General features: G+C 33.9%; 2 protein-coding genes across 3 annotated transcripts; both read left to right on the top strand.

Moving 5' to 3' along the window:
* Positions 1–50: 50 nt before the first annotated feature.
* On the top strand, positions 51–5,721 carry LOC129799900 (dnaJ homolog subfamily A member 1-like). 2 transcript variants are annotated; one of them, XM_055844191.1, is made up of 4 exons: positions 51–325; positions 432–761; positions 4,316–5,105; positions 5,177–5,721. In XM_055844191.1, exons 2-4 carry the CDS (start codon positions 460–462, stop codon positions 5,279–5,281), a joined length of 1,197 nt encoding a protein of 398 aa, XP_055700166.1. In that variant the 5' UTR covers positions 51–325; positions 432–459; the 3' UTR covers positions 5,282–5,721. The 2 variants fall into 2 exon arrangements, with proteins under 2 accessions (XP_055700166.1, XP_055700165.1); XM_055844190.1 differs by having other exon boundaries at positions 90–325; positions 4,316–5,721.
* A 7,814-nt stretch (positions 5,722–13,535) lies between these two features.
* On the top strand, positions 13,536–19,469 carry LOC129799897 (uncharacterized). Its single transcript, XM_055844187.1, has 2 exons — positions 13,536–14,718; positions 18,946–19,469. The coding sequence occupies exons 1-2, from the start codon at positions 14,490–14,492 to the stop codon at positions 19,278–19,280; spliced, it is 564 nt and encodes a 187-aa protein (XP_055700162.1). The 5' UTR covers positions 13,536–14,489; the 3' UTR covers positions 19,281–19,469.
* Positions 19,470–19,999: the final 530 nt, after the last annotated feature.

The raw sequence follows: 19,999 nt of genomic DNA, 5'->3' as shown, positions 1-19,999 counted from the left end.
AACAAAACAGTAAAAGTGGTGAATTCCCCTCAGTTCCCCAAAAAGGGGTGAATTTCCTTCGGTTGTCCCAAATGTCCCACACGACTTTTGACAGCTAAATTCGCGTTTTTTTTTCACGAGAGCACACTAGAAATTTCTCGAAGCACACAAAGTCTTTGTTGCTTGATTTTTCCACAGAAATTCGACCGTGAGTATTAAAGTTTTTTCCACCAAGTGATATCTGGAGATTAGAAAAGTGTCCTGTGAAGTGAAAGCATTGAAAATTAAAAGGGAATTCGCAGAAATCGCTGGAAAATTCCTAGACAAGTGACCATTTTGTTTTGGGGTGAGAAAATTGCTATTCAGGAGGGCTTTTTGTGCCACTCTGTAGTCCAGATCCTCGTGGTAACCAAGTTTCCTGGACAATAAGACAGAAAAAAAACATCTTGCAGATTTTGCGAGGGATTATAGGACAGAAACATGGTAAAGGAGACGACTTATTACGATATCCTAGGAGTTAAACCGGATGCATCTGCGGATGATCTGAAGAAGGCTTACCGGAAGTTAGCCCTGAAATACCATCCAGACAAGAATCCCAATGAGGGAGAGAAGTTCAAGCAGATCTCCCAGGCTTATGAGGTGCTGTCGGATGCAGAGAAGCGCAGCATCTACGATGAAGGTGGCGAGGCAGCAATTAAAAAGGGTGGAACGGGCGGAGGAGGCTTCACGAGCCCCATGGATCTCTTTGACATGTTTTTTGGTGGCGGATTCGGCGGAGGCAGGTCAGTGAATAATTTTCTTTTAAAAGTAGAGTCATCGTGAATAGAGATTTCTATGCTTTCTAGCCACTTTTTGAGACTTAAAGTCATCAGACAATTTTGTGGGCTCAAACCTCAAATAATTGCACAGATTTGGACCTTAGGGACATTATACCCTTAAAAATTAAAAAAAAATCCCCATACATTTTGTATAAAAATTTTTTTGCAGGATTTGTATTGCCCAACGCACAATAACTTTTGTTTATAAATATATTTTCAAAATTGACTGTGAGAGTGAGCTAGATGGCTAGATCTACATCTCACTTGCTCTCTTTGAAATGTCAAAAACATGTTTACAAAACAAAAATTATTATGCACTGGGCATAATGCCCAGCGCGAAATAACATTCATTTTGTAAACATGTTTTTGACATTTCAATGAGAGTGAGTGAGATCTAGATCTAGTCATCTTGCTCACTCCTATAGAAAATTTTGAAAACATGTTTACAAACAAAATTTATTGTGCATTGGGCATAATGACCAGCGCACAATAACTTTTGTTTGTAAACATGTTTTCGAAATTTCTCAGGAAAATGATCGAGATGACTAGATCTAGATCTCACTCACTCTCATTGAAATGTCAAAAACATGTTTAGTAAACAAAAGTTATTGTGCGTTGAACATAATGCTCAACGCACAATAACTTTTGTTTGTAAATATGTTTTTAAAATTTCCTATGAGAGAGAGCTAGATGACTAGATAAACATTTCATTCACTCTCTCAGTGAAATCTCAAAAACATCTTTACAAAACAAAAGTTATTGTGCTGTGGGCATAAAGCGCGAATTTTTATCCAAATTTCAATTTTTCTTTAAAACTTTGCAAAATATTGCATTTTACTTTGCAAATTTTATTTTATTGGACTGAAGTATATCCTTAAATGTAAATTAATTTCATATGGATTTCTCTAGGAAATCCTATTAAATTTTCCATGCTTCTGTTGGGAATTTCCTGCAAATTTCCCAATCTTTTTCTCTACAAAATTTCACTACTTTCACGAGAGTATACTCAATATTCTATATGAATTTTTCCAAATAGTCATATCGACTGAAGTATATCATTAAGTGAAAATTAATTTCATACAGATTTCTCACACAAAAACCTATTGAATTTTCCCTGTCTCTGTTGGGAATTTTCTATGAATCTTCCAAGACTTATCTACAAATTTTACTATTTTAACTTGAGTATTCGATGTTTAATATGATTTTTTTTAATAAAAACATCTCAACTGAAGTATATTCTTAATTGAAAAATTATTTCCTATGAATTTTTTTCATGAAATTAAATAAATTTTCCAGAGACAAGCTAGAGACAAAAGAATGATTTCTTCAGTTATTCCCCTCAAATTTCCAATAAGGGAATTCTTGAAGATATTTGGGGGGAAATTCACTACGTAAGCATTGACATTTCTGGGGTAAATCTCAAGAAATTTCAGAGGAAATAACCCACAGAAATTTATCTAGGAATTCTCTGGAAATTCCCTAGGAGATTAACGAATTTTCTAAGACTGAAAATTCACAAAGAATTACTTTATGAATTTACCTCCGGAAATATTCACAGCTTTATAGGGTAATTTCTCAAGATATTCCCAACTCGGGAAGTAATACGAGAATTTTGTGTCAAAATTCACTGGGTACATGGTGAAATTTTCCCAAAGAATCAATAGGGAAATTTCACCTGGGACGCTGCAGGTAATTTCGTTCTAAAAAGTAATTTTTGCGAAATAATATAATAGCGACAGAAATAGCGAAATTCAACGAAATCAAGTTTCCCTCGATATTTTAGCCTAAATAAGAGATTTACGGTTAAAAAGAAATTTTCCCATCCCTAGGAGTCCTGGAAAACTATGGGTCATATATGACCCAATCGTCCTTAAAGGTAAAAAAGCACAAAATTTTCCAGACGACCCGTTTACTCGTTTACTCTGTTATTTTTGAAAGATAAATAACTTGAATATATTTGTAATTATAAAAAAAATATTTAGAGTATGAGTAAAAATTAAAACGATCAAAAATTTTATTTTAAAAAATCTCATTCAATTTTTGGCCTCAAAGACTCTTGAAGACTGGTACACAAAAACAATAATTTTTATGAAAAAATGTATTATTGTTTACTTCATTTTCAATTTTTGTGATATTCATCGAAACAAATTTCGCATACTGGTAAGGTAACACAGAGATAAATGTCGCATGCCTCACAAATACAATTGGTCTTACAATATCCTTTTTTCTGATAGCACCATGTGCACCTCAGTTTTCTTCGAAACCTGTTTGATGGTAATGGGTAGGTGCAATGTTGTTTGTCTGGGAATTTCATATGTACAGTTGCACATTGCTGTGGATCTGGGAGTTTTTCCGGAGTTGATGCGTTTTCGATGAAGACTTCAAAGTCCATTTCATCCACGTTTTGTTCCAAATATATTATGTCGCTTTCGTTCAGGACAAGATTGTCGGCATCATCGCTATCTTCCGGGCATAATATGTGGATGATTTCGGGTTCATTGATTATGATTTTTTTTTTTCATTTTTGAAGTCATGTACAAGAGTAAAAAGTTATGAATTTACAACATATACGCAGAAGCATCTTATAAATTATTAAAATATTACCTTATTCAGTCAGTATTGCACAGGTAAATCTCAGCTGATTGATATATAACAAAATTTTACACGAATAATTAACTATTTTGCGCACACATAAACAAAAGCAGGAAACAGTCTACCCTCATATCTTCGAAAATCCACTAGAGACAAATTCGGTGTTTTTTACCTTAATTTAAGGCGTCTACACATTGGGAGCAATTTTCGTCAAAAATTGCGTTTTTGACAGAAATTTGACGTTTCCCCCTACAACGCTGCAGGGAATTTCCTTCAAAAAAGCATTTTTTGACAAAAATTGCTCCCAATGTGTAGAGACCATTAGGGACGATTGGGTCAAAAATGACCCATGAAAATTATGAAGCCTTCCTGAAAATACCAATAAACTATAATTTTTACTTTGTTGAGAAATATTATGTATAGTTATTATAGTTTCTAGTCCCAAGAGGTTTTTGCTTAAAAAAAATTAGAAATATTAAAAATATTAAAATTCAAGCACAAATGTGAAAATTTGAAAATTCGTCATATTTTAGCTTAAATATTTTTTATATAGCAAGTAGCTGGAGATTTGCAAAAAATATCCTAGATTCCTTCAATCTTCTACTTCGTGATTATGTACAAACATTTGAAAGAAATTACTTCAGGTAGTCAGGAAAAATTATTTTCTCTTTGGGTCACGGGTGACCCAATCGTCCTTAAAGGGTTAAACCCGAAGTTATGCATATTTGAAAAAGGCTTCTTTTCAATATTTACTCAAATCAACTATTTTTTTTTTGGTTTATTAAAAATTGCAAGAAACAATTTAAGAAAGTTTGAGCCCAATCTGATGACAAGATTACAGGATTGTAATAGGTGATAATTGTTGAGAATTTAGCGTTTAGTAGCCCCTTTGGAAGGCATTTAGTCTGATTGATTAATGAATTTAGACGCCGGGAGCGACGTGGGAAGGATCTTGTGCACCAGCTCAGTGTCACCCTGGAGGAGCTGTACATGGGGGCAGTGCGGAAGTTGGCGCTGCAGAAGAGTGTGATTTGTGATAAATGCGAGGGTCGTGGGGGCAAGAAGGGTTCCATTGAGAAGTGTATCACGTGCCGCGGCACCGGAGTCGAGACAAAGATCCAGCAAGTTGGTCCGGGAATTGTGCAGCACTTTGAGCACATGTGTCGCACGTGTCACGGACAGGGAGAGTTGATAGCGGCAAAGGATCGCTGCAAGACGTGCAACGGGAAGAAGACAGTGCGCGAGAGGAAGATTCTGGAGGTTCATGTGGAGAAGGGAATGCGCGATGGGCAGAAGATTGTGTTTTCGGGGGAGGGTGATCAGGAGCCTGAATTGCAACCGGGAGATATTGTAATTGTGTTGGATGAGAAGGAACATCCGATATTCAAGCGATCAAAGGAAGATCTGATTATGACGATGCCTCTGCAGCTCGTGGAGGCTCTCTGTGGCTTCCAGAAGGTCATTAAGACACTGGATGAGCGTGATTTGGTCATAACGTCGTTGCCGGGGGATGTGGTGAAGCATGAATCGCTGAAATGTGTCTTGGGCGAAGGGATGCCACAGTACAAAAATCCATTTGAAAAGGGAAGGCTTATCATTCAATTTGTTGTGGCTTTTCCGGAAAGTATGCCAAGGGAGATGATTCCGACGCTGGAAATGTGTCTACCCGGAAGACCGCAAGTCACAATTCCAATTGAGGCGGAAGAATGCACTCTTGTAAGTTTACAATTTTGGGACTTTTTTTTCTTTTTGAACTTTTCTTCAACAGAAAAAATATTTTCCTTCAGACTGAACTGGATCCCGATCATGGACGTGGTCAGAGGTACGCTGATGAAGATGAAGAAGGTTACTACTTCCACGGTCCTCGTGTCCAACAATGCGCTACGAGTTAAGTTAGCAACATTTTCGAAGAAAAAAAAAAACAACCAACCGCCCTCTATTTCGCGATTATTATAAAAAAAAACTTAAGAAAAAGGAAAAAGGAAAATTGTAAGAATAACTTATCAAATAGTGTTCGTATTTAAAAAAAAAGGAACAGCGTAAAATAAAATCACTTGTAGGAATTTTTAAAAATCAATTTTGACAAATATTTCACCAACAATTTCTCAATGGTTTTTTGCTAAACTGAGAGAGTGGACTAGTAATCATTCCGGAAGCATTGAGGTTATTGACCCTGATTTTTTTTGTGGATTAACATTCTCAGAAAAAAACACGAGAATCCCAATCAGCAGTGAAACTTCTCTTTAGGAAAATAGCGAAAATAAATAAATTAACAAGAACAACTGTGTACTATGTAAAAGAATAATGAGGCAAGAAAATATTTCCAATTAAATCAACGTCTTTGTGTTTATCTGCTCGATGGAGTACAGGGTGGCATTCTATTGTAACGGATTTCCTGAGTATTTGAGATCATGCCAAGTAAGAGTATCATTAAAAATGACACCAAGATTTTGAGCATGATCGGATGCAGAGAGACTCGTCAGAGGGTAAAACGGGGCTGAGAGACGGCTTAGTTTGCCTATTTCCAAAAACCAGGAAGAGGGCTTTTTCGGGATTGAGAACCAATCCATTAGCAAGAGCCCAGTTCTCAACCAAAGACAGTCTGTTATTATTTATTTATTTATTTATTCAAAGTCCACTTAGGTGCTTTTGTTAATATTGCACCGTATAATTCCACCAGTCTGTTATTAATAACACAACGGGGAAACAACTCGCGAATCTAGAACATCTACCAACGTGAATATTGCGAATATCGGCATTTTTTTCGTGAATATTGCGAATATTTCATAAATATCGTGAATATCGCGACTATCGCGAATAATTCTTGAATATTGCGAATATCACGTATAATTCCTGAATATTTCGAATATTGCGAATATTTCATAAATATCGTGAATATCGCGAATAATTCTTGAATATTGCGAATATCACGAATAATTTCCTGAATATTTCGAATATTCCTGAATATTGCGAATATCGCGAATATTTAGGGAAATAATTCGAATATTTTCTTCTTCCCATATAAAATTGTGAATATTTTGTGAATATTGATTCTACGACATGAAATTTTGGTCAGTTGTTTGCCCCTTGCAATAAAAGCAAAAGCTGCGGCAGGAGCTCGAGGATCACCAAAACAATAAATCTGAAGATCATCAGCATAAAGGTGATGCTGAACATACGGAATTTGAGACGGAAGATCATTAATAAATAAAGAAAAGTGGCCCAGGAATAGACCCCTGCCCCACACCACGAGAAAGGATAACTTAATCAGACAGGCAATCATTCAGTTTAACATATTGCGACCTTCCCGTAAGATGAAAGCACAAGACCTTAAATTGCAGGTAAGCTCTGTACATTACCTTTACAAAATCAGGGAAGGGAGTCCAATGAAGCCAGAAGAGAGAACCCCATAGAGAAAAACTAAAACAGGGAAGAATGAATTTTCCTGTGACTCTAAGGGCACCCCACAGCAATCACCAGAGATAACCAGTCAGTCCCAAAACAAACATAGCTCATTCAAGGTTTAGGGCAGGAAAGAACAATCAAAAACAAAACATTATTGGAGAAAAATGCTTGTATTCACGAAATAGAGCTCTCCGTGAATTAATTTTTCGCATAATCTTTTGGTGCTCACTAATCTTAATAGAGATCAATTTGATTCATAAAGCACAAAAGCATTTCAAAAATCAAAAATTGGTAAATAAATGAACAATTTAAAATGTTCTGGCATGAGTTACAAGCATATGGACAAATAAAAAATGTGAACACGGGAAAAATAAGTCACTCACGGATATTCAAGCGATTAACTGATTTCAAGATCAGTCAAACTTTGACTTTCAAAAATTCAGGATTGCGATTTTTTTTAGGTTATTTGTATGTTTGGACGAAATGTTCGCCTGGACCACCTCCAAAACATATCCAAATATAAAAGAAATCCTAGGAGCTGTTTTAGAGAAAAACCAAAAAACATGGTTTTGGAGGGGATGGAGGGGGGTGGGGGAAAAATAAAAATCTTAATAATGGTCCTTGGGTCGCCTTAATGGGGGCCCTCCGAAGATCCGAAGTTCGTATATCTTACTGTTTCGCCTGTAGATGGGTAACAATTTTATGGACAGAAAAAAGAATATTGAAGAAAGATTGGTCATTTACGGGTACTTAACCGATTGATTATCGATCACGACCGATGCAATCGGGTTGGAAATTTCAAGAACTTTCCAAAAATGTCCAAATTTAACCAAAACGGTTGAAAAATAGGCCCTCCAAAGTGGTTTGACCTTTGACCTTCAAAATCCAAGATGTCGATTTTTTAGGTCATAGATATGTTTGGACGAAATGTTCGCCTGAACCACCGCCAAAACATATCCAAAAATAAAAGAAATTGTAGGAGCCTTTTCGAGAAAAACCAAAAAAACATGGTTTTGGAGGGGCCGCAGGGGATGAGGAGAAAAATAAAAAAAAAACACTTCTAGAGATATCGTTTTTTTTATTGAGGGTCACCGAACACCGGAACTTGATATCTCTTACCGTTTACCCAATGGGAAAAAATACTCTGACTCAAAAATGACTGGGTTTTGTTCTATAAGAAATGGTCAAAAAATTAGTCCTAGCTCTAGGATGGTGACAAATTAAAAAAAGTCGATTATATAACTCCTGTCTCTTTGAGTTCGAGCAGTAAAAAACTTTAGGATAGTAGGTCTTCACATTAAGCAAGCATCATATATCGAGGAGATATTTTACTGCTCGAACTCCACGGAGAGAGCAGTTCAATTTTCAATTCCAATTTATTCAAAATACTAACAACAAAACAATTAATGAAATCCCTCGATTTTTTCATACCCCTTGAACGTGGTGAATAAGTTACGACAAAAAATAACGATTTTTTACGAAATGTTTTTGTTTTTGTTTTTTTTTCAAATTACATGATTGATCCAATTAAATTCTGAAGTAAGGCCCTTGACACACTTACGACTTAAGCCGAGATACGACTTAGTGAAAAATGATAGAAATGTGGTTTAACCATTATTTCAAAATATAATTACGCTAAGCTGTCTCTTAGCTAATCTTCAGGGCTGTCTAGACCCTAAAGTGGTCTTCAGAATAAAAGTTTAGCCCACTTCCCGAAGGTTTCAAAATCCTGAATAGCGCAATCACTTTTACTGACTTTTGAAAATCTTGATCAACACCCAGTTAGAGAAGTTATTTGGCTAGGTTTTAGGTCTGAAGCCCGTATAAGGCGTAGTAAATAGACCTGCTTTAGAAGGAATTTTGATAACGTGAAATTTACGTTTCTTTTACGTTATATTTCTAATTTCAAAAAATATTTATTTTTAATTTTTCTTCTGATTAGCTCAACCGATTTTGATAAATTTAGTACCACTGGAAAGGTCTTAAATTTCTCTACAAATTAATTTATTAATTCATTAAAAATCCTTCAGCTATTAATTTTCATTTTATAATTTTTCAAAGCTTAGCTTCACCTTGTTTTGCTATTTCTTTTTTTCTACAAAAAGCAACGTTTCTCTTCCAATTGAAGCTTTTAAACTTAAACATTGCGTGGTGGATTTTCTGGGATTTTCCGCTCAAAGAGCAAGAGAAAGAGAGGGAGAGTGACAGAAGGAAAATCCATTCTCACACATTTTCAAATCAAACTCCCAACCAGTCTGCCTGTGTCGTTCTCCGAGGAAATATTCCCGCGAGGAAGTGTGTGACCAATTTTTGATTTGATTTATTAATAGCCTAAGTTTAAGTGGAGCATATCCCGAGAATGACTCACAAAAGGGGCAGAGACGAAGGACATTTGGAGAGTATTCTCGAGGAGGATCAGAGTGAAATGACATCGAAGGAAAATTTAGCTGGAAATTGCATAAGATTGTGCACAGTTCTTATTTATCTCTTTTCCGTCTCAATTGCTGCCATCATCCTCTCAATCTACTACATCTTCATCTGGGAGCCAACTGATTCAAAGGATCACCAGCCAAGTCCCAGAGACAAGACCTTCCGACACCATTAGTTCACCCCAGGAAAAAGATAATTCCGGTAAGTGAAGCCATGCGAATTACAGAGCTCAACGATATTTACTTTGTCACCCAATCATCCAATATAAATATTGAATTGAGCTCCTCTTTAGTCTTCATATATTCCCGAGGAAAAGGAATTATGTTATGTTGTGGAAAAGCGATCAATAAATTGCTGGACAAACAAATTCTAAGGTTTCCTCCGTTTGGCTGAAGACCTCATTTTACGCGTCTCTCTTCAGTGATGGAATATAAATTCATGATCAAGTGCATTGAGGAAGAAATTATGGATTTAAACGAGTGCTTCTGCAGCGTTTAAAGATAAAATTTCAATGTTATTGCCCGATAAATTATTATTCTTGGAGCACATTAAAAGGTTCATGGAGTAACTCAATAAGATGTAAATCATAAATTTCCTCTGATCTGGAAATACTGAGAATATGCAATATCGAATAATTAGGGTAGAACAGGGTAGTTCGGACGACAGTAAAAATGTACGAGGTAAAATTTTATAAACGGTTCTTCCGGCACACTTTTTTTGTAAGGAAAAATTCATGAAATCGAAATTTGTCTTCCTTTCTCTCTCAAACATAGACCTTTCCAGGTGTCTATCTCACTCTTTCGCATTCAAGTCTAAATTGAACTTATTATGATGTTCACAAGAAGAAGAAGAGTGCGAGAGAGTGGGATGGACATATTTAATAAATTTAAAAAAGAAAAGGATAGAAATTTTTATTTCACGAAATTTTCCCGAACTAAAAGTTGTACCAAGAGTAATTCGACAGTGCGAAACCATAGGACAACGCAAGATTCGGACAATTCAGTTTTTCATAATGCTCCTTTATGGTCTCTTATGGCCTCTACACACTAGGAGAAATTTCATTGAAAAATGCCTTTTTATAGAACATTTACCCTATCCTTTTAGTCAAAAACGTCAGAATTTTTTATAAAAGTCAATTTTTGACGAAGATTGCTTCTAGTAGACACCATTACACATTGGAAGTAATTTTCCTCAAAAATTGTATTTTTGAAGAAAATTACCTGCAGTTATGTAGGTAGAAACGCCAAAAAATGAAATTTTTGACCAAAATCACTCCCAATGTGTAGAGACCTTTATGCATCTGTTTCATGACAATATAATTTTTTTTTAGCTAGTCCAGAGCATTAAATATCCTGAAAAGATCCATGGGTCAAATTCATTTAAAAAAATTAAAATTCGTAAAAAGAATAATTGTCCGAAGCTTTTGAGGCGTCCGAAGGTACCACACTTCCTCCTAAACTCTTATAAATTTTAATTTTTTCAGTTCAAATGCTCTAAAATTTTACAATAGTTTTTTTTCAAAGAATATGAACTACCTAACGAACTCAGAAAGCTAAAACTGAGATTCTGCTTAAAGCTTAGAGCTTAAAGCAAGGTTTTAGCTTATTTTTGTTGAATGTCTATGCTAAGTATGAAAATGACAATGATCAGAGTCCATGGCTGACGATGGAAGAACAAAGCCATATAGGGTAAGTGTGCCAAATTTCGGCATAGTTGCATGCAAGCGCCAAAATCTCAAGTTTGAAATGTAATGTCTTTAATAGAAATTGGTTTTTTCATTCCTTCTACTTAAGGAGTGTTGCTTAGAACCTTGTAGACAGTTTATCGTCTTTATTTGCTCTAAAATCATTCTTAATACATTTTAAAATGAATAAAAATGTAGACATAACTTTGGTGCCCTATTTCGGCCACCTTCATTCTCATAGTTCCTTGCCCCTTAGGAATTCTTCCAATATCTTTTTCACGTCATCTCGTTTGTCGAAGCTACATTTTTTGTTATTTCTTTGCATTGTATAATCTCTAGAGTATGTAAAAACTAAAAATTCATGGAAATTCGAGGAACAAAAAAGGTGGCCGAAATTGCAAGCTGGCCGGAATTTGGCACACTTACCCTAGAACACAAAAAATTGAAGTAAAATACTTAACTACATTTTCAGCTTTTTTACTGTTAAATAATAAGCAAATTTTTGATATTTTTTTTTTAGAAAAAAATTGTCAATTATAATAATTTTATTCGCGACCTTGTGTCACTGTTTATGAATAGAGGGGTGTTTCTTATTGAATTTGAACTTCTTGAAAAGGTTTCTAAAAGATCTAGAATCTAAACAGTGAACAAAGATTAGATGAAAAGGGACTACCCGGCGGAATCGCTCTTATTAATATAATCAATATTAATATAATAATTCAAAAATATATAGAAGAAGAATAAAAAACCTAAATTTTAAGGGCTAAGTCAATGCTTAATTTGACAATTAGCCAAGACCCATATTCCTCAGAATACTTGAATGATAATTCACGGATATTTATAACCAGTATCAAGAATTGTATTTGGAAAAAGATAAGAAATTAAATTTAAAAACCAAAATTTTACAGACTGAGCCAAAGCTAAAATTTCCTATATTATCCGAGACACACACCAAACAGAATAGCTGGATGACTTTTCAACAATTAAAATTCTAATAAAAGTTATTAATAAACATATTTACAAACAGTATCAAAGCATTTAATGAAGATAGAATAGAAAATTGGAATTTTAAGGTCAAAATCGAAGCTTAAATTTCACAATTATCCAAGACTCATACTATACAGAATAAGTGACTGAGTTTTCGTCAATAAAATTATAATAATAATTACTAAGCGTTTCTACAACAAGTATCAAAATAAGAATTGAAAAAAAAGATAAATTAGTAAAAGAAAATGGTAATGTCGAAGCCTAATTTTACCAATTATCCAAGACGCACACCATGAATTTCCATAAATGAACATAATTTTTGTGAATGAAGTTCCAATAAACATGAGTAGACATATTTAAAACCAGTATCAAGATTTTTTCGAAAAAAAAGATAAGAAATCAGAAAAGAAAGCTAAAATTTTAAGGACAAAGCTAGAATGTACACTATTATCAGAGACACGTATTAGAGAGTATAACTTAACATTAGCCGTATTAACAGTGTAACAGTGAATTCTCATCAATAAAAATTGAATAAATATTATTAAGCGTACTTATATCCATCAGCATCAAGATAATAATTGAAGAGACTTTAAGAGCTGAGTTAAATCTAAAATCGCCATTATTAGCCGAGACGCATTCTAGACAGAATAGGTGAATGAACTTTTGTCAAAAAATTCTAACAAAAAATATTAAACGTTTTTAAAATCTGTCCCAGAATAGCTTATAAAAGGATAAGATATTAAAGCAAGAAAATTGAAAATTTGAGAATCCAAATCCAAAATTATTACATTTAGCCAAGACGCACACTAGGCAGAATAGCTAATGAATTTTCATGAATGAAATTTCAATAAACATTATTAGGCAACTTTATAATAATAATATTTATTATTAGAATAGAAAACCAAATTTTAAGGATTAAGTCAAAGCTCAAATTCCAATATTTAGCCGAGACGCACACTATATAGAATATTTCTCAGTTAGTAATCAAATTTGAATGGTAGTACAATATTTATCGTTTACCGAGTGTCAATCCGCTTACGTATTTTACGAACTAAATTATCTTAACGGCGTTATCACACTTGCACATTAAAATTTTAATGTGAATCACATTAATTGTCGCTTTTGAGCGTCCAAATATGTTATTTGTGTCTTTGAGTCATTTAATATTTGGAGATTTTCTATTTATTGATAAAGAAGTGGACTTGGCCTGCAAAAATAAGTTTAAATTTACCTAAAGCATAAATATTTTTCACATTAAAAACTTAAAGAGAAAATCGCATTAATTTTTCGCATTAATGCTATAAATCAATATATATCAAATTTTGTGGGCCAACTCTACCTTTTTATCAACAAATAGATCAAATTTTCAATATAAAATGATTCAAACACACAAATTAAGCATTTGGACTCTCACCAGCGACAATTAATGTGAATCATATTAAAATTTTAATGTGCAAGTGTGATAACACAGTAAGTTTGAGACCCCCTGGTCATCAACCATATAAATCTCCGGCTTTAATCCCTGTTTGAGACGTTGCAGTCCACATGAAGAGCTTTACAACAGTCTCTCTATTGGCGCAGTAAATATATCTCATGAATTCTTTCCAATTTGCAATATAGACATCTTTTGTCCCCCCCAAAACACCCACACAAACCCAATCAGCCCCCCATTCTGAGTGTCTGTGAACCGTTGGAGGAGAAATTTTCCTCATTTTCCATGCGCACCCAATTTCCACGACTCCTCCTTCAACACTTCGGTCTCGGCGATTGCTAAAGTGCTTTTAGTTTTTCATCGCTCCTCGACATGTCTTTTCCCACTTTATCACACAAATTTGGAGTAAATTTCATTTTCCATTTTTAGCCCCCCAAAATATACAAACAAATCATACCAAACAATTTTGTCCTCAGTTCTGTGTCCATTTACTCCGTTGAAAAGAATAATAAATTTTTAGTGATTAATTTGGTGGATTGATTAAGTGATGAAGGCAGTTTATTCTGTCAAATTGTGAATAAATTTCTTGTGGAAACAGGAAACGCAAAAGCACCAGATTTTCATCTGTTTAGCAAATATTTTGCAAATTCTAACGTGGAATTTGATGTAAACTGCAGTTTGTTTATATTAAATCGCTATAAATTTAGAATTTGAGTGCGTGAAGTTTTCGCTTTTTGGGAAATTCACAACAAAGTGCTCCTCATTAGCACATTTGGACAGATTTTTTCTCCTAAAATTCATAAAATTACTCAAAAAAAAATTCGTCCTAAATAGCAAGTGCAGATTTTTCAATCAAAACATATCTTAAGGCTTAATCAAAAAATAAATAAACCAAAAAAAAAAACATAAGAAAATATCCCATATTGAAAAAAAAACATTGATTGGAAGGGAAAAGTTCAACCTTCTGCAGTGAATTTCTGCGGTTTTATTTTGGATGATCCATTAACCCAATTTCTGGTTATTTACCTCACAATGTTTAAATCGATACATGTTGTGTTTTAAAAGAACTCTTGTGCGAATGAAGTAAAAGGTCGTGTAGGATGATGTGAAAATTGCATATCGCAGAAAGAAGGAATAGAAACTAAATCAGACTTAGTAGAAAATGAGCTACAAGAGTAACTACAATCCAGAAGAGAAGATCATCTTGGCCAGGGATGATGCCAAGGATCGGCTGTATGAGCCAAAGCCCAATAAAAAGGCCATAAGGATTCTAACAGTGGCTGCTTATGTCCTATGCGTCTCTCTAGCAGCTATAATGCTCTCCCTGTATTACATATTCCTCTGGGATCCCTCCATAAAGCCCTCCATGTACACAAAAGTCACCAATTGCGGTTAGTCTTAGTTTAAGGTTTAAATTAACAATGCTTTTTTAGGTAATTTTAGACCACGCCTCTTTTAGAACTTGTGGTCAATTTAACCCTCTAACGGGTAAGACCGCCTCCAGGCGGTCTTAACAAAAATCACATTTACAGCGACAATAAAGGTTTTATTTATTTAAAAGTGCTGTAGTGTCCTCGGTAATAGTCTTATAAACATCTCTTGAAAGTTTGAACTTATTTTGACTGTTTGTTTTGTTGCTATTCCCAGTTTTGTGTGACAGGTCAGAGAAAAAGCAACAAAAAATATTTGTGCAAAAAACTAATTTCTAATTTTCATAAAAATACCAATTTAAAGTTATCTGACTAAAATAAATTTATTTTTTACTGAAAGATTATGTCATTCTACTTTGTATATTTTATTTAAAAAATTTAAAAAAAAAAATAAAAATGTGATTTTTAGAAGCAAAGAGTTTCAAAAATTTTTTTTATTTTCTCACCTAGCGCCTAAACTAAAAGAAATAATGAAGAATGGATAGTTTTTTCGACTTTATTGGATCATAATTATCCTAGAAAACAGTGTTTTTTTTTTCGCGTATTAAAGAAAACACCGTTAGAGGGTTAAGTTGACATTTTTGTAAAACAACGCTAAATGCAACATTTGACGTAATAGAAAGGGTTCCTGTAAGATAAACAGGAAGACGACAAATGCCTAGCAAAGGATGCAATCCAGGTTGATTTCAGACACGTCTATTTCGCTTGAGCTCACTTTTCGAACTGAAGTATTTACATAGTTGAGTATTACTCTAAATTCAAGACTGCTAACTTTACAGTTACGCCCATTAAAAAATAGACCACGCCTCTAAAAGTACTTATTAGAAGACCGAAAATACAATATTACTTATTATCTCCTTAGAACCTAGTTACCTAGTAGAATTCCCTAATTGAGTTTGCCCCAAGATATTCGTCATTCAAAGGGTCCCGCCAATTAAAAAAATAGACCACGCCCCTAAAAGTACTTATTAGAAGACCGAAAATACAATATTACTTATTATCTCCGATTTTACAGCGCTTTTTAATCTTTAATACTCTTTTTATGAAGACACCTCACCTATCCAATATTTATTTTTATTATAGTTTTTATTAATTAACTAGGGGGAGGTGGGGTCACATTGTTATACAATTTTTTCGCATAATACTAAAGGAAACTCGGTTTAACATAATGTAATTTGTATAGACAATCAATCGTAGATTTAAATAAAATTTCAAGGCCTAGTTTCATTTATAAATAGGCGAATAAATCGTATAACAATGTACGTATAACAGCTCAAAGTACACAGTAAAAAAATTTACAACCACTACGTTTGGTAATTTTTGCACGAGCGCTATGGTTGTAAATTTTGTGTATTGGAAATGTTGTGTATTGGCAAAGTTGTGTATTTTCAATTTTATAAAATGGCTTCCTGTCTATAATTTTGATTGTAGAGCAATTTTGTTCGGTTTATTTGTATTATCTGTGATATGTCTCGGTATTAAACAAAGAAAAAAAAAGAATAAAAAAAGGAAAAAAAACTAAAAGAGAGTCTGAGACTTGAACCCATAATTTTTGCGTTGATGGTCTCGTGTTTTCTGCCTGCGCTACCGACTTGCTTACTTTTTTCTTAAGCAAATGGCCAAGAGTTGCATCGTCAATTTTTCTAATTTACATGATGCTTCCTCTGTTTTCTGTTATTACATAATTATTCCTAATTTTTCACGACTGAGGCACATTTTAAGAATCCAATGAATGATTCCACAAGACAATTAGGCAGTTAAAAATGCAAAATCTATCTGAAATCTTAGAAAAATTGCAATAGTAAACAATGGAATTTTGACAGTTCTCACACAAATTTTCCAATACACAAATTTCCTTACACAATACATAATTTTACTAGCATTATGTTAGTATCCTACCACCACTATGATAGTAATTTTACAATTTACAACCATATTGGTTGTGAATTTACACAACTTTTCAAATACACAACTTTATTTCTCACACAATTTTTTACTGTGTAGCCTCATATCCTCCTAGTTAATTAATAAAAACTATAATAAGAATAAATAATGGATAGGTGAGGTGTCTTAACAAAAAGAATATTAAAGATTAAAAAGCGCTGTAAAATAGGTAATATTAACTAATTGTATTTTTGGTCTTCTAATAAGTACTTTTAGGGGCGTGGTCTATTTTTTTAATTGGCGGGACCCTTTGAATGACGAATATCTTGGGGCAAACTCAATTAGGGAATTCTACTAGGTAACTAGGTTCTAACGATTTTACGGGCCAAACGAAAGAAAATAGGGGTTTTTGGATGCAATCTTAGAAAAACTTAGTCTCAACCGTCTCAACAACCTCATATACAGTTATGAAAACTATAAAGTATAGTAAGCATAGACCTATCCATATATTTAGGTAGGGTACCTAAATGAAATAGTTGACCAATATTAGTTACAGTATTTTTTTCATTTAGTTATCGCAACTAAATCAGATTAGTAACGGGTACTATAACATATTAGTTGTGGTTACTATAGAATTTATTGGGATGCATATATCTTATTCCCTCCGTCCCGAAAAAGGTCGTAGGTTTTCCAGCGCATTTTATATGAAAGAATGTACGACTTTTTTCGGACAGAGGGAGTATTAGTTATGAAGATTAATTCGTATAGTTGTTTTTTTTTAGAATTTTTAAAAGAATTTTATTCTATTCATATACCTGTTCCATTTTCTCATACAAATTCATGTATAAGAGCATAAGCATCCAACAGAAGTTTGCAGGTAAAATGATGCACAATATTACTCTGTGATGGACACTCTAAAATTAATAAGCCAAATTTTTCCAAAATACAATCAGAAGCGATAAATGGATTTTAGAACATATTCACCTGAGATTCGCAATGATTACACAAGAAAAATTTAGCATATAAAGTATAAAGTCCCTTAAAGATAGTGGGACTTGAAAGACGCGACATCTTTTCACATGGACTTCTTCCGTAAGACTGACAATATTAAACTAATGGACGTAGCTTCAAAGGAGTCGCACCACCACATATTTTCGCTCGCTATGCCTCTTGCAGCAAATAAAATTTATATCAAATATTCTTACATAGATTTTTTAAAAATATAATATATAAGTTATTATAATTTTTTTTTTATGAGGGCGTGGCCTAATTATTTGAGGAAAGAACTTCTAATCTATATCAGGATTAAATTTGTGGATATAACTTATTGCTGGTTTGCATTATCATCTTCTTATTGAAGAATAAAAATAAAAGGAGATTTCATATTTAGTTGCTCTTAACTCTAGGAGGGGGCGTCGCGTAAAATTATTTCGAATATATGTTATTTGAATAAGTCTTGAAAGGGGGCGTGGCTTAATTGTTTGGGGATAGAGAACTTATGACCGCATCCAGAATTAATAATTTGGGTGTCACTTATAACACTATGCAACAAATTCACAACTTTTTTTGTTAACGGAGATCTCACATGGTACGTTTGATAGAGTCAAGTCCCCTGATTAAGAATCTGGTCTTGGTTTTGCTCCTATACGTAACAATTTTTTTTATTAATACTTTTATATTTTTTCAGCTTTGCCTTACATTATCCGTTATATCTCAGGTTCTAGTGAACGGAACTTGAAAAGTGTGGGTGCGTTGGAAAGCTCATTAGTCGAGCTTCAATTTTGATAATTACAAAAAACCTTGTAAAACCACTCCTTTGGGATGTAAAATTGAAGTTTCTCTAAAAATTACCAAAAAAATGGTCCTAAAGTGAGGTTTTAAAAATTTGTATAAAATAAACTAAATAAAATATTAAAAATCCAATGATACCAGGTGATAGGCCACACTTAGAACTACAATTTTGTTCATCTGAGACATCGCGCTCCGATCACTCTAAATGCCTCATTTGTTGGTTTTTGTCATTTTCCAAAAATATGAAGTACATATTTTAAAGCAAATTTTCTAAAGATTTCTGAGAAAACATCTTTTAAAACTTGTGTGAAACATACATAACTGTTGAGATCCTTCTTTAATTCGATCGGGGGACCATTAACATGATTTTCATTTTAAAATTTTAACCAATTTTTAAGAGTTTTTCTGATTTTCACTAACCAAAAACTCAATCTTGTTTAAATTCAGAAAACTTCAAGAGATATTTCAGTAAATTTCAGCAATTGAAAACCAATCCAAATTTCTGTCTTCCAGATAAAAACATCATCCCCGAACATGTGGCCATAAAATTAGTAAATTCAACTGAAGTCTCACCTGAGCAGTTCTTCAAGATCTTCCTCAAGCGCTACCAGGCTCAGCTACAGCAGCAGCAGTCCTCGGATGTTGATTTCTTGGACACGGAGTTCAAGAACATCCCCATCAGAACCACCAAAACTGCCGAGGTTCCGAGGAACTACACGGAAAGCGATGATTCTGAGGGGGATGACGATGTAGAATCCAGTGGTCAGAATGATTTGGGCTATACTCACATTTCCAATGACTCAGTTGTTCTCCTGGATCAGGACAATGTCATCACAAACACTTATTGAGAACGAACTAAGAGCCTATTTTTTCACAAAAGAAAGAGGAGGGAAGGAAAACGTTTAGGATTAGAGGAAAAATGTTGCAAGGTATTAGGAAATTTAGTGATAGGAAAATTGATTTGAGGATTAAGGAAAGTTTAGGAAACCAAAGATTTTTCTAAAGAATTTGCAGAGCTATTAATAAGCGTCTTAAGGCCTTTATGCATTGTGAGCAGTTTTCGTCAAAAATTGCATTTTTGAAGGAAATTGCCTGCAGTGCTGTAGGTAGAAACGTCAAAATTCTGTCAAAAATGCAATTTTTTACAGAGGCCTTTAATGTGTCTACAAACGGGAAACAATTTTCGTCAAAAATTGCTTTTTTGAAGGATATTGTCTGCAGTGCTGTAGGTAGAAACGTCAAAATTCTGTCAAAAATGCAATTTTTGACAGAGGCCTTTAAGGTGTCTACACACGGGAAACAATTTTCGTCAAACATTGCTTTTTTGAAGGAAATTGCCTGCAGTGCTCCAGGTAGAAACGTCAAAATTCTGTCAAAAATGCTATTTTTGACGAAAATTGCTCCCAATGTGCAGAGTCCTTTAAGGTGTCTACACATTGGGAACAATTTTCGTCAAAAATTGCTTTTTTGAAAGAAATTGCTAGACCAAACGTTCCAAAGTGAAATGTTAAAGGTTTCGAAGTCTTCTTTTTTATGTTGCAAAAATATTTCAAAGTGCACATGTCTT

The sequence above is a fragment of the Phlebotomus papatasi genome, chromosome 1, assembly GCF_024763615.1.
Source record: "Phlebotomus papatasi isolate M1 chromosome 1, Ppap_2.1, whole genome shotgun sequence".
Taxonomy (NCBI): domain Eukaryota; kingdom Metazoa; phylum Arthropoda; class Insecta; order Diptera; family Psychodidae; genus Phlebotomus; species Phlebotomus papatasi.
This window is presented reverse-complemented; position numbering and strand designations above follow the sequence as displayed.